The following is a 13,045-nucleotide window of genomic DNA, read 5'->3' on the forward strand; positions in this document are numbered from 1 at the left end:
CGGCGTTAACCTATGCCGCCATCTTGGTTCTCCCGCATAAGATTATTGTCCTCCATTCACAGGAGCCCAAGAGCAGCAGCTCATACCTGAGCAGAGAGATGGGAGAGGGACCAGGGGCCAGGGAAGTCCCCACTGAGAAAGTAGCATCCACCAGACTGGAAGGAGTGGGGGAGCTAGCTATGCCAGGATCAAGAATTCCAGATGGGGCACAGCAAGGTCTGCAGCCTGAGGCTGAGGATAGGGGACAGCACAGAGGAGGCTGAGGGACAGCACCACACAGAGCCACCTCCCACCAGCCACCGCGCTCCTGGGCAGAGCCTCCCCTGTCTGCCCCACTCCATTCTAATTTTTTAAAATATATTTTATTGATTTTTTTACAGAGAGGAAGGGAGAGAGACAGAGAGACAGAAACATCGACGAGAGAGAGACATCAATCAGCTGCCTCCTGCACACGCCCTACTGGGGATGTGCCCGTAACCAAGGTACATGCCCTTGACCGGAATCGAACCCGGGACCCTTGAGTCTGCAGGCTGACGCTCTATCCACTGAGCCAAACCAGTTAGGGCCCCACTCCATTCTGATAGGGGTATAAGGGTAGAATAAAAGTATGGTTTTGTTTTTCCTCTCTTGTCTTAATTTCTCTTTTCTTTCCCACCCTTTTACTAACAGAATATGTATTAAGTAATCAAATGTATATATTTAACCTTATGTTCTGGCTAAGATTTTATTGCAGTTCTTAGTTGACCAGGCAAAACCAAAAACTTTTAAAAAAAATTCTTTATTGTTTAAATATTACATGAATCTTCTTTTTACCCTAAGCTGACCTCTCCCCAGCCGCTCCCACCCCCCAGCGCATGCCCTTACCCACCTACTGTCTGTGTCCAAAAACCAAAGACTTTTAACCCAGCCTTGAACTTACACGCCTGGCCACCATGAATGTGGAAGCAGATCAATTTAGTCTCAGAAACACCGGGATGACATACACCTGATCACTGCCTGAGCGGTCATCCTCTGCCACGACTGTCCACTCCCCATCAAACCAGCACAACATACTCAGGGGTAACTGTTTCTGTTCAATTCTTATGAAGTCTCCCATGTCACATCAAACTTATAAAATTAAATAAATGTGACTGCTTTTCTCCTGATGACAATTCTTTGTCAGTTTAATTTTCATGCCCAGCCAGGGATCCTGTGAGGGTCCAGGGAAACTCTTCCTCCTCTACAGGAGCCAAAGAGCAGGGGAGAGGGGTGACGGTGAGTGGAAAGTTACTACGAGAAAACAGCAGGGATGAGGGCAATTCCGGCTAAGTCCACCCACCAGGACTCTTGCTGAAGGCGGGCAGGTGAAGGACGCAGAGGGTCCCAGGCAAAGGCTTAGGAGCTAAGTTTGGTTGAGCAGAGAATCTGTCACCTGCCACATCTCCCTGGCTGAGGCGTGCACCTATCTGTGAGGAGGCTCAAAGGCTAATTCCAATGTAACCCTGATATTTGAGGGGAGCTAGCAATCTGAATCCATGCCAGCAAGCTCAGTGTACATTCTTGATAACCTACAGTTAAGTCACTACCTCTCTCCCAGAAACTGGTCTTGCAGAACCTGTTACAGAGGCCATAAAACTGTGAACAGTGCACTGCCCCAGAGGTGAGTTATTATTATTAACGCTGGCACCAGGCCAGACCATCAGATATGGCCTGGAGACTCCCACACCTGGGGGCCTTCTTGCAAATCCCGTGAAAAGGACCGGAAGCATAATCCATATTTGTGGGACAAAAACCCCAGAAAGATATAAAGAGAAGCCCCCTGCATGTTACTTTACTCAGATGTGGAAAGTTATTCCGAGTCTGCTGGCGTAAATAAACAGTGTCACTCCTTTTCTGTAAAGCGTCGCTTGGTTTTTCTCTGGTCTTTTGCAACATCTTCAGAGCCCAGAATTGAGATCAACCACATGGCCACTGTGTGACGAAGGGTAAGGAAATGAAGCTGGGTGGCCAAGTGGGGAAGCAGGAATGGTGGTTGCTGAGGGCAAGGAGGTAGACAGAGCAGAGTGAGGGGCAGCAGAAGCCGGGCAGCGGACTCCGGTGCCCCAGGTCCTCACATCAGCTGCGTAGGAAGCAGGCCTCTATGCTTCATCTTCACAGAAAAGAAGCAGTGTGTGGCCAGGTGGTTACTGAATCTCCCCAGCGCAAACAGGATGTGAGGGGTGGGGAGAGGGACACATGGTTGACAGCATATCCTAGGATGACTCCCCTAGAACAGTGGTCGGCAAACTGCGGCTCGGGAGCCACATGCGGCTCTTTGGCCCCTTGAGTGTGGCTCTTCCTAAGCCTTAATTAGGAGTACCTGAATTAAGTTAATAACAATGTACCTACCTATATAGTTTAAGTTTAAAAAATTTGGCTCTCAAAAGAAATTTCAATCGTTGTACTGTTGATATTTGGCTCTGTTGACTAATGAGTTTGCCGACCACTGCCCTAGACCAGTGGTTCTCAACCTTCTGGCCCTTTAAATACAGTCCCTCATGTTGTGACCCAACCATAACGTTATTTTCGTTGCTACTTCATAACTGTCATGTTGCTACTGTTATGAATCGTCATGTAAATATCTGATATGCAGGATGGTCTTAAGCGACCCCTGTGGAAGGGTCATTCGACCGCCAAAGGGGTCGTGACCCACAGGTTGAGAATCACTGCCCTAGATAAAGGGAGGTGGAGGCAACTAGAAAAGGCCCTAGCCCATTTTTTAAAATAACCTAACGGGAGTCAGTAAGACTTAGGTGACCTATTAGGAAATAGGTGACCAAATAGTACTCAGCCAATGAGGAACTGGAGGAGGGACTAAATAAATGGCTATGTTCTTGAACAATGAGTGCCCACTCTCAAGTGTTATTAAAAGTCTCATTTTCGCGGTGCTTCTGGTTCCTAGTCGGTCATTTTAAATTTGGACAGGGAGCCATTTCTCACAGCCAGCCCAGGAGCCTTTAGGTGCCCATGTACCCACAAAAGCAGCTTACCCACCCCACCCACCCCACCCAGGCCCAGGAGATGGAGGTCTCTCTCATCTCTGGTCCTAGAAAGACAAGACCCACACCTTGCAAGGCCTCTCTGCTAACTGTGGGCGTGAGTTCCAAATTAGCAATGGCCCAGGGGTCCAGAGCCATATCCTGCGCCCTGGCGGGCCGCCTCCCACTCAGTATCTGCGACAAGCTGACCCTGCAGCAACGCCAGAAAGCTCACAGCTCCAAAGGACTCAGCCACCTGCAGAGGCTTAGCTTTGAACAAACACAGCTGGTGGCACACACACCTCCTCCCCCATCCAGAGGTCAGGGCTGGGCTGGCTTTGTGGTCCCGTGTGCAAACACCTGAGCAGCCTCCAGACACCACAGGGGACGGGGCCGGCCATTTGCATAACATTACAGCCCAAGGCAGGCTCTTTCTGAGAATCGGGGCAGGTCTCGGCTGCCCGGGGTTTTTCCCAGCTTGCAGCTGAAAGAGCAGAAAGAGCCTTTGGTTGGTTCCTTTTAAACTCCCGTCCACAGCGCCCGCCAGCTGTGGCTGCTCCAATTACAGGTTCAAAGATTTCTGGGCAGCAGAGAAACTTTCTGTCCAGGCCGCACCCCTCCCCCAAACTCAGCTCCCACGCACCAGCCCAGAAACCAGGCTAGAGGCGGACAGCCAGGGGATGGTTCCTGGAGACTGACCCCTTCCTTCCCCATGAAGTCAGCAGCGCCATCTCTGAGCCCTTCCATTTTGGCTCCCCACACTGCCCCTTGTCTTGAGTCGCGTCCACAGCAGCTCCCCAGACAGGGCCGGGTTTCTAAGGAAGCCATGTCCTGTCCCCCACCCCAGTCCCGGAGGCCTTTCCACAGCCTTGTCCCCCACTGCCCTCCAGGGTCAGTAACCACGGTAGTCAAGTCCTACTTCTCCCAAGGAGTGCCCTGAGCTTGTGGAGGAACCTGAGGCCAGAGAGCTGCCCTAGGGAGGGTTCTGGGGCAGTGGCCGTAGGGGAGCTGCTGAGTGGAGCAGTGCACGGAGCACAGGAGTACCTTACCCACCGAACAACCCGCGGGGCCCCTCTCTTACTTGGAGACAGCTAAACAAACTGGGAACCAGAAGATGAAGTCATCTGTCCAAGGCTGTTTGTCTGTCCAAGACAGAGCCTGGACCATGCATCTTCTCTTCTGATGGGTCCTTCCCATTGGTGTGCCCTGGAGACAGCCCAGACCCAGACGCCGCGCGCGCGCACACACGCACACACTCACGCGCACACACACACGCACACACACACAAGCGCGTACACACACACGCACACACTCACGCACACACACACAAGCGCGCGCACACGCAAACGCGCACACACACACACGCACACACGCAAGCGCACACTCACGCACGCACACGCACACACACGGGGAAGGACGGGTTTGAAAGAATTCGCCATCTACTGTTTCAAAACCAGCACGAGTGGTGTTGACGGAATCGCCAGCAGAGGTTGGCTGGTTCACCCGGCGCTCCGGTCACGCCCTGCGCTCAGGTCCCAGCCCCGCAGGTCCGGGAGGCCGGGACAGCCCCCGCCACCTAGGCGCGAACGCCGGGAGCCGCACCCACCCTCACGCCGCCCACCAGGCCCGCGCCCCGGGCTCCAACGGCTTGGAAGCACAGCGGCCCCACGCGCACCCGCTCCGCCCTGCGCACCCCGCACCCCTTCTCGGCCTCCCGGCCACGACCCCAGACTCCGACCCGCTCACGGTGCGAGCAGGCCCGCCCGCCCAGTTGGCCGCCCACCTGCCCGGACCCTGCGCCCCGCCCCGCCCCGGGTCGGGATCAGCGCGGCGCGTCACCAGAGCGCGGGGCGGGCCGGGGCGGGCCGATGCGGAAGTGCCCGCGAAGGGCGTCACCACCCACTGCCCCCTCCTTACTCTGTCCTGTTCTCGCCCGCAGCGCCGGACCCGCGGGTCAGTGTCATGTGACTTCTGGCCCTGACCGCGAGCCTGGGCCGCACCCCTAGGAGAAGAGGCTCAGGTCTCTGCGAGAATCTGTAGGTGTCGTGGTCCAGGAGGGTCTCCAGGGAGTTAGATCCCAGGACAATGTTGGGGGGGCGAGGCTTCGGGAAGGGATTGTCTTTTGTCTGACTTGGGATTAATGGGGTCTGGGGCCTCAAGGCAGGGGGAGGGAGAACCGCGGTGGGGGGGTGGCGGGGGGGGGGGAGGGGGGGGGACTGCCTGGTCTGGGGCCTCCCGCAGAGCTTGCTGGAGTTCGTTTGCCTTCTTTCCCAAGGGTCTCTGGTGACAAGCCTGTGTGTGCCGCATGCCATGGTGGTGCTGTGGGCCCTCGCTCTGGCCTTGGCTGCAGGTCTGGCCTCTGCCTACCCACCGAACATCGTGCTGATCTTTGCTGATGACCTGGGCTACGGGGACCTGGGCTCCTACGGCCACCCCACATCCACCACCCCCAACCTGGACCAGCTGGCCACCGCGGGGCTGCGGTTCACGGACTTCTACGTGCCAGTGTCTCTGTGCACACCCTCCCGGTGAGCAAGGGGGCAGGGAGCCCTCACCCCGTGCCCACCCTGACCACCCAGCTCCTCCCGGTTTCCTCTGGTCTGCAGTGAGGGTCATAGTTCCCTACTGTCTCCCGGGTGCACCTCTGTCTTCGTTTCTCACTGTCTCACCAACTGTGACTGGCTCTGCAGGGCTGCCCTCCTGACTGGCCGACTCCCAGTTCGGTCGGGCCTGTACCCTGGCGTTCTGGAGCCTGGCTCCCGAGGGGGCCTGCCCCTGGAGGAGGTGACCCTGGCTGAGATCCTGGCTGCCCAAGGCTACCTCACAGGGATGGCTGGCAAGTGGCATCTTGGGGTGGGGCCTGAGGGGACCTTTCTGCCCCCCCACCAGGGCTTCCATCGATTCCTGGGCATCCCATACTCCCATGACCAGGTAGGAACAGCCAGAGCCCTCAGCTGCCCCCTATCCACTTCCTCCTACTCCCCTTCCCTTGACCTCCCAGCTCCACCGCACAGCCTAGACCAGCGGTTCTCAACCTGTGGGCCGCAACCCCTTTGGGGGTCGAACAACCCTTTCACAGGGGTCGCCTAAGACCATCGGAAAACACATATCTAATTACATATTGTTTTTGTGATTAATCACTATGCTTTAATTATGTTCAATTTGCAACAATGAAATTGGGGGTCACCACCACATGAGGAGCTGTATTAAAGGGTCGCGGCATTAGGAAGGTTGAGAACCACTGACCTAGACCCTAAATGGAGCCCTTTCCCCAGGGCCCTTGCCAGAACCTGACCTGCTTCCCACCGGCCACCCCCTGCCATGGAATCTGTGACCAGGGCCTGGTCCCTGTGCCGCTGTTAGCCAACCTGTCTGTGGAGGCGCAGCCCCCCTGGCTGCCTGGACTTGAGGCCCGCTACGTGGCTTTTGCACATGACCTCATGGTCGATGCCCATCGCCAGGGCCGCCCGTTCTTTCTGTACTACGCCTCCCACGTGAGTAACCCTGGCCCCATGTCCCGGGCTGCCCTGCCCCCTGCCCAATGCTAACTCCAGGCTCTGCCCCCAGCATACCCACTACCCCCAGTTCAGTGGGCAGAACTTCGCCGGGCACTCAGGCCGCGGGCCATTCGGAGACTCCCTGATGGAGCTGGACTCGGCCGTGGGAGCCCTGATGACAGCCGTGGGGGACCTGGGGCTGCTTAAAGACACACTGGTCATCTTCACCGCAGACAATGGGTAGGCCCCAGGGAGGGCCTATGCGGGTGATTTCTCACAGGCGTGAGCCTGAGGTCTCCCCATCTTGACCACAGACATAGTGGGATAAGGGGGGGTCTCAGAAAATGCTGGCCACATTATGGTGACTTCCAGGTCACAATCCATGAAGCTGGTCCTGGTAGGACAGGGAGGAGACAGGTACCCGGTGGCCATTTCTGGGCACGTAACTTAAACGTCTGGGGCTGGAGCCACTGGGGCGAGTCGGAGACACTGATGACCACTTGTGTGTCCCAGACCGGAGACGATGCGGATGTCCCGCGGCGGCTGCTCTGGCCCACTGCGATGTGGAAAGGGAACCACCTTTGAGGGGGGTGTCCGAGAACCTGCCTTGGCCTTCTGGCCAGGCCACATCACTCCCGGTCAGTCTTCAGGTCCTCTCCTCATGCAACCCTGGCCCCACCTCCCCAACCTGATGGTGAATTGAGCGACCACACAGCCCTCTGTCCCCAGGCGTGACCCACGAGTTGGCCAGCTCCCTGGACATACTGCCCACCCTGGCAGCCCTGGCTGGGGCCCCACTGCCCAACGTCACCTTGGATGGCTTTGACCTCAGCCCCCTGCTGCTGGGCAAAGGCAAGGTAGGGCCAGCAACCCCACGCCCCAGCCCCGGAGTGACTGTGAGCAGGTCACCTCTTTGAGTGGCATCCAAGTGCTGCTGCTGAGTGGGCATAGCCAGGACCTAACGCAGGCTGATCGGTGTTGGGGCTCTGCCCCTGCCCCTGACTTTGCCCCCAGAGCCCCCGGCAGACTATGTTCTTCTACCCGACCTTCCCCGATGAGATCCGTGGGGTCTTTGCTGTGCGGAGCGGGAAGTACAAGGCCCATTTCTTCACCCAGGGTAACGTCCTCCCCTGACCCACTGACCCCTCGGGCCCCAGAGTCTGCCTCCACCTCTGTGCACAGATGTGTCTCCCACCCCCCCAGGCTCCGTCCACAGTGACACCACAGCAGACCCTGCCTGCCACGCCTCCAGCCCTCTGACTGCCCATGAGCCCCCATTGCTCTTTGACCTATCTGAGGACCCTGGTGAGAACTACAACCTTGTGGGGAGTGGGGCCGAGGTCACCCCCCAGGCCCTGGAGGCGATGAAACAGCTTCAGCTGCTCAAGGCCCAGTTTGATGCTAGCATGACCTTCAGCCCCAGCCAGATGGCCCGGGGCGAGGACGCTGCCCTGCAGATGTGCTGCCAGCCCAGCTGCAGCCCCTGGCCCACCTGCTGCCACTGCCCAGGGCCCCTGCGCTGAGGGCACCCGTCCAGGCCCGCCCCCCGTGGCTGAGGCTCAGGCATGGACATGTTTCTACCTGATACCCCAATAACACCAGGTCATACTTGCAGGCGTGATGATTCCTCTAGTCCTTGTCGTGGCCAGAGGTAGGTGCTATTCTGCTTGTGCACAAGTGAGGAGACAGGCCTAGAGAGATCCGGCAACGTGTCTGAGGTCATGGCCAGTGAGGCTGGGCTGGGGTCTGCTCCATGGCATCCTGGCTCCTGTGATTGCAGGCCCCTTCACGGGAGCTGCACTGAGCACCTGTGTGGCCAGGAACGGGGCGGGGGTGGTCGAGGGCACCGCAGACAGGAGACCCAGCAGGTGCCGAGTGTCCAGAGAGCCGGGTTCTCCTGGAGGCATAGGGACAGACCCCCTTGGCTCTTACCAGAAACCTGCCTGAGGTGCGTGATGAGCAGCACATTCCAGGTGGGGACAAAGGGGCTGGGAGCCTGTCAGACTCAAGATGCATGGGCAGCTTCTGAGATCCCGTGACCTGGCCCACCTCTGCCCCCAGAGCCCCAGACAGACAGACAGACAGAGCCCCAGAGCCTACGTTCCGGCCTGTGCACACGCTTCCTGTCCCCTGGCTTCCCCTCTCACCCAGTGTAAGCCATCCCCCCGGCAACGTGCTCTTAAAAATAGGTCAGGTTTGGTTCCATCCCTGCTCAGAACATCAGGCTCAGAATAAAACCCAGGCTCCTTAGAGTGGCCACCGTGCCCACTGAGGCTGCCCTCACCCCTCAGCCTTCCTGTCGCCTCATCGTAGGCTCTGCAGGGAGGACCCCCTGACTGCCTGCCTGTGTCCACACAGTGGCATGAAGCCCTCGTGGGTCCCCACGTGTGTGCTGAGAGCAGGGGCGCATGTGCTCCCAGGACACCGGCAGACCCCACGTACTCCCTCAGTGTTGGCTGGGTGAGAAGAGTGCCATCTGGGTGCTCGGGGCCCCAGCGAGCCCCCTCCTCCTGGCAGACCAGACAGATATCCCCTCATTACCAGCCCACCTTTTCCATGTGGGCAGAGGCTCTGAACCGTGGAGGTACGGCCTCTCCCTGTCCCAGGAGGGCAGTAGCCACTCACAGTCCCGTGCCTGCTCCAGGGTGGCATGAGGGGAGTCCTGATCCGAAAGGTCAGGGGAAGTCTGCTGGGATCCCTGGGTCCTCTGGGGGCTGTGCGCACCGTTCCACAGCGTCACTGGGCCTGACCAGACACTGTGTAGCTGCCAAGCCCATGCCTCTGGCCATCCACCGCCAGAGCTCACAGTTTAAGAAAATAAACCCTGCTGCTCACACCACTGCTGGTGGTTGTCTGTTACTCGCGGCCGAAGGCGGTCTTCCTGGCGTGACCTGTGGTCGGAGGTGCGGGGGCTCCTGTGCATGTGCAGGTGGGCTCCTGAGTGGGCCTGCGTGTCAGACCCATTCTCCAGGTGACTCCCCCACCATCCATGGTCTGGTTTGGGGGCTGCACTGACTGTGCCCCACCCCCTTCTGTGTGGGGGGCTCCCCCTACAGGCGGTAGTTTCCTCGGGGACCCCTGCAGCCACTGCATCGGCCTCAGGAGGGCCACCTGCACTGTGGTCTGAGCGGAGGCCCTGGTCCTTGGGGGCTGGGCATGCACCCCCGACACCTGCAGCTTCTCCCCCCACCCCCCACCCGCGGGGCCCACGTTCCAGGCCGAGGACAGAGGCCCTGAAGCAGGGCCGCACTCTGAGCACCAGGTCCCAAGGCTGAGCACACAGCCAGAGCTAACTGAATGCTCACACCTGCACGACCTGCAGACCCCTCCCCTAGGCCTGTGGGCTTCCCTGTGTTAGTTCCCACGTTTATTCTCCACCCAGGGCCATGCTTAGTGCTGGGGCACAGGTCACCAGAGGGGACCCATTCCCGCTCCATGGCACCACCATCCCACAGAGAAGAGGAGCATCGACCCTGGGGTCAAAGACCCGCGTGGATTTTCAGTGGCAGAAGCCTGCGGTGCTGTGGGTGGGGGTGTGGACCGTGCCTGGGAAGGGGCCTGAGGGAACCTCGAGTGCTTCCAATGTTCCCCATCTTGATTGGGGGGTGTGGACATGTGTGTGAAGCAGTCGAGCTACACACTTAAGATGTGTGCACTTTATAATGTCGTGTATTTTATACTTCAATAGAAATAAACGTTTAACGTGATGAATGCCACCGAGGAAGAGGACTTGTTCCTACAAGAGTAATCACTGCCCTGACCGGTTTGGCTGAGTGCATAGAGCATTGGTCTGCGGACTGGAAGGTCCCAGGTTCGATTCAGGTCAAGGGCATGCACCTGGGTTGCGGGCACATCCCAGTGGGGGGTGTGCAGGAGGCAGCTGATCGATGTTTCTAACTCTCTATCCCTCTCCCTTCCTCTCTGTAAAAATCAATAAAATATATTTTAAAAAAAGAGTCATCACTGGTCGGGAAGGTAACTGAACCAGAAAGGAGGCTCCCCTGTCTGCTGAGACTGTCCCCCGAGTTCAAGCCACACCCGTACCCAGGGTGGGAGGGGACGGTGGTCCTCCCATTGCCCGGGGGCTTTGCTGGGATGCTCTTGGGAGCAGAAACGGGTGCTTGTGTCTCAGCTGCGTTCGTGTGATGGCCCTCCTCCTGCAGGCTCTCGTGTGCACACACGAGCACGCACAGTATGTGCCGCACGAGCACTCACTTTTATACACTTATCGTAGCCCCAGATGCTGCCATAATGTCCACCAGCCCTGCCCTGTCTTCTTTGCTGTTGATTTTAAAGTCAGCCCCTTTGTCCTCTCCCCAGGCCAGGACCTCCTTGGGCCCCCTGTCCTCTAGAAGGAGCTGAGTGGGAACTGGCAGACAGACAGACATGTTGCCTCGTCCTGGCTGGTTTGGTTGTAGATAGAGCGTCGGCTGAAGGGCTCCAGGTTCAATTCTGGTCAAGGGCACAGGCCCGGGTTGTGAGCTTGATCCCTAGTAGGGGGCGTGCAGGAGGCAGCCGATCAATGGTTCTATCATCATTGATGTTTTTCTCTCTCTCCCTCTCCCTTCCTCTCTGAAATCAAGAAATATTTAAAAAACAACAACAGCCCCCGTCAGATAGGGTGTCAGTCTGCGGACCGAAGGATCCCAGTTCAGTTCCAGTCAAGGGCAGGCACCTCAGTTGCAGACGCCTCCCTGGCCAGGGCCCTGGTTGGGGCTCATGTGGGAGGCAACCAATCGATGTGTTTCCCTCACGTGGATGTTTCTGTCTCTCCCTCTCTTCTGCTCTCCCTGCAAATCAATGAGAAACATCCTCAGGCGAGGATTAAACAACAACAACAATAAAAAAGATGCCTCTGTGGGTCCCCTCAGGGGTGGACCCAAGACAGGCTCCCACCACCCTCCCTGCTGACTCCTGGCCTCGCCTCTCTCGCAAGTGACCAGAAGGGGAGCAAGAGGGGCCGTATCCATGGGATATTTCATTTTGCCTCTTCTCCGAATGTTTTTAATTACAAAATTAGTGTGTGCTCGTTAGAGCGCTCAGATAATGCCTGCGTCTGCAAACGCAGCCTGTGTGCCCACACCACCTCCATGTCTACACGAATCATACGTGTTCATCTTGGCTCTAATCTGCCTTTCCGTGGCCGATGAGTCTTGTCACCACGCTACCCCACGGCCTGGGGTAGGAGCAGCAATAACAGAGGGGACAGCCCCCTCCTTTGTGTGAAGATCCTCCACAGGGCGGTCACAACTGTGGGGCCCAAGGCCTGCTCCCCCCAGAAAGGAGAGACCCCAGGGGGAAAGGGTTGGGCTGTTACCTGAGCAGACAGGCAGTCAGGATCCTGCTGGAGAGAGCAGTTGTGTGTGTGTGTGGGGGGGGGGGGGGGCGCAGGGTTCCATAGCAAGAGCAGTAACACTTTGTCATCACTTTGCAAACACTCAGCAACAAGGAAGGAGCAGCCAATTCGATGCTGAGGGTCCAGAGCCTGCCGCCCCCGGAAAGCACCAATTCCTTGTTAGGTCTCCCCAAAAAGGAACTTACTGGGAAGGTGTTGGGAACTCCCAGAGGGGGAAGAAGGCAAGCCCGAGGCACATCAGAGGTGGGGGCAGGTGACTGGACACCCTTCCCTGGAGGTCAGTTCTGGGCAGGAGGGGGCTGTAGACCCAACAGGAATGGGGTGCTCCCTGGGGATGGCAGGCTCCGGACACTCAGCCTCTCGTGCGGTTGTGACAATAGAATAGTAACTGGCACAGAAGAGCATTATATACGAACCCGATCCCAGCAAAGGGAGGGGAGGGGAGCGAGACACAACCCTGGCAGCCAGGGGCTGGACGCTGAGTGTTGTGTAGGGGACAGGCGGGCGGCAGGGGGGTGCTGCTTCCTGGGTCCTCCTGCTCCTACCCTGCCCCCTCTGAGGACATGTCCCCCTGGGGAGGAGCCTGCTGACCTCAGTCCCTGAGAGTGGGCTCGTGGGGGGAGGGGCCAGGGAAGCCCTTTCTATAGAAGCTGAAGGGCACAGTGAGAAATGGTCAGCTTCTGTCTTCCTGTTCTCTGCGCAGAATTTTTAAATACCAATTTTAAGGTCTAAGCAGGCTGCTGCCCTCTCCCACACACTCACAAGCGTGCACACACACTCGTTATGCGCACAATCATGACGCACACACACACAATCATGGCACACACACACACAATCATGACACACACACACACAATCATGACACACACACACAATCATGACTCGCTCGCACGCGCGCACGCGCGCACACACACACACACAACCTGAGCCCTGCGGTTCCCGGCACACCCCCTCCTCAGCCCGGCACTCCAGTGCGGGTGCCCAGCACTGTCTCTCCAGCCAATTGAGTGTATCAGGGAAAATCCCCAGGGGCCCAGTGTGGCACCCCAGGGACCCCTGGCATGATCTCGGAGAGCACTGATGGGTGAAGCTTCTCCAGATTCCGTCACTCAGGGGTCTGGGTACCCACTGCCATGGGCAGCACCTGGGCCCCTGGCCCATTATGTGTCCCCCAGAAACAGACAGGGTCACACCAA

The 13,045-nt window shown here is 57.9% G+C and overlaps 1 protein-coding gene across 3 annotated transcripts; it reads left to right on the forward strand.

Annotated features, from left to right (window-relative positions):
- The first annotated feature begins 4,624 nt into the window (after positions 1-4,624).
- On the forward strand, positions 4,625-10,351 carry ARSA (arylsulfatase A). 3 transcript variants are annotated; one of them, XM_036311380.1, is made up of 10 exons: positions 4,625-4,743; positions 4,936-5,032; positions 5,272-5,524; positions 5,687-5,927; positions 6,272-6,490; positions 6,564-6,733; positions 7,007-7,131; positions 7,223-7,350; positions 7,508-7,610; positions 7,697-9,332. In XM_036311380.1, the coding sequence occupies exons 3-10, from the start codon at positions 5,307-5,309 to the stop codon at positions 8,014-8,016; spliced, it is 1,524 nt and encodes a 507-aa protein (XP_036167273.1). In that variant the 5' UTR covers positions 4,625-4,743; positions 4,936-5,032; positions 5,272-5,306; the 3' UTR covers positions 8,017-9,332. The 3 variants fall into 3 exon arrangements, with proteins under 3 accessions (XP_036167273.1, XP_036167274.1, XP_036167272.1); XM_036311381.1 differs by lacking the exon at positions 4,625-4,743 and adding an exon at positions 10,182-10,351 and having other exon boundaries at positions 4,873-5,032; positions 7,697-7,798; XM_036311379.1 differs by lacking the exon at positions 4,625-4,743 and having other exon boundaries at positions 4,873-5,032.
- The last annotated feature ends 2,694 nt before the right edge of the window (positions 10,352-13,045 follow it).

This window comes from Myotis myotis, unplaced genomic scaffold (genome assembly GCF_014108235.1).
Source record: "Myotis myotis isolate mMyoMyo1 unplaced genomic scaffold, mMyoMyo1.p scaffold_m19_p_54, whole genome shotgun sequence".
Classification (NCBI taxonomy): Eukaryota; Metazoa; Chordata; class Mammalia; order Chiroptera; family Vespertilionidae; genus Myotis; species Myotis myotis.

What these genes read in the sequence shown, in the direction of transcription:
- ARSA (XM_036311380.1), top strand. Translation starts at nt 5,307, where the DNA reads ATGGTGGTGCTGTGGGCCCTCGCTCTGGCCTTGGCTGCAGGTCTGGCC. An exon ending in TCCCATACTCCCATGACCAG is followed by an intron (nt 5,928 to 6,271) that starts GTAGGAACAGCC and finishes CCCTTTCCCCAG; the next exon opens with GGCCCTTGCCAGAACCTGAC. An exon ending in GGCCCATTTCTTCACCCAGG is followed by an intron (nt 7,611 to 7,696) that starts GTAACGTCCTCC and finishes CCACCCCCCCAG; the next exon opens with GCTCCGTCCACAGTGACACC.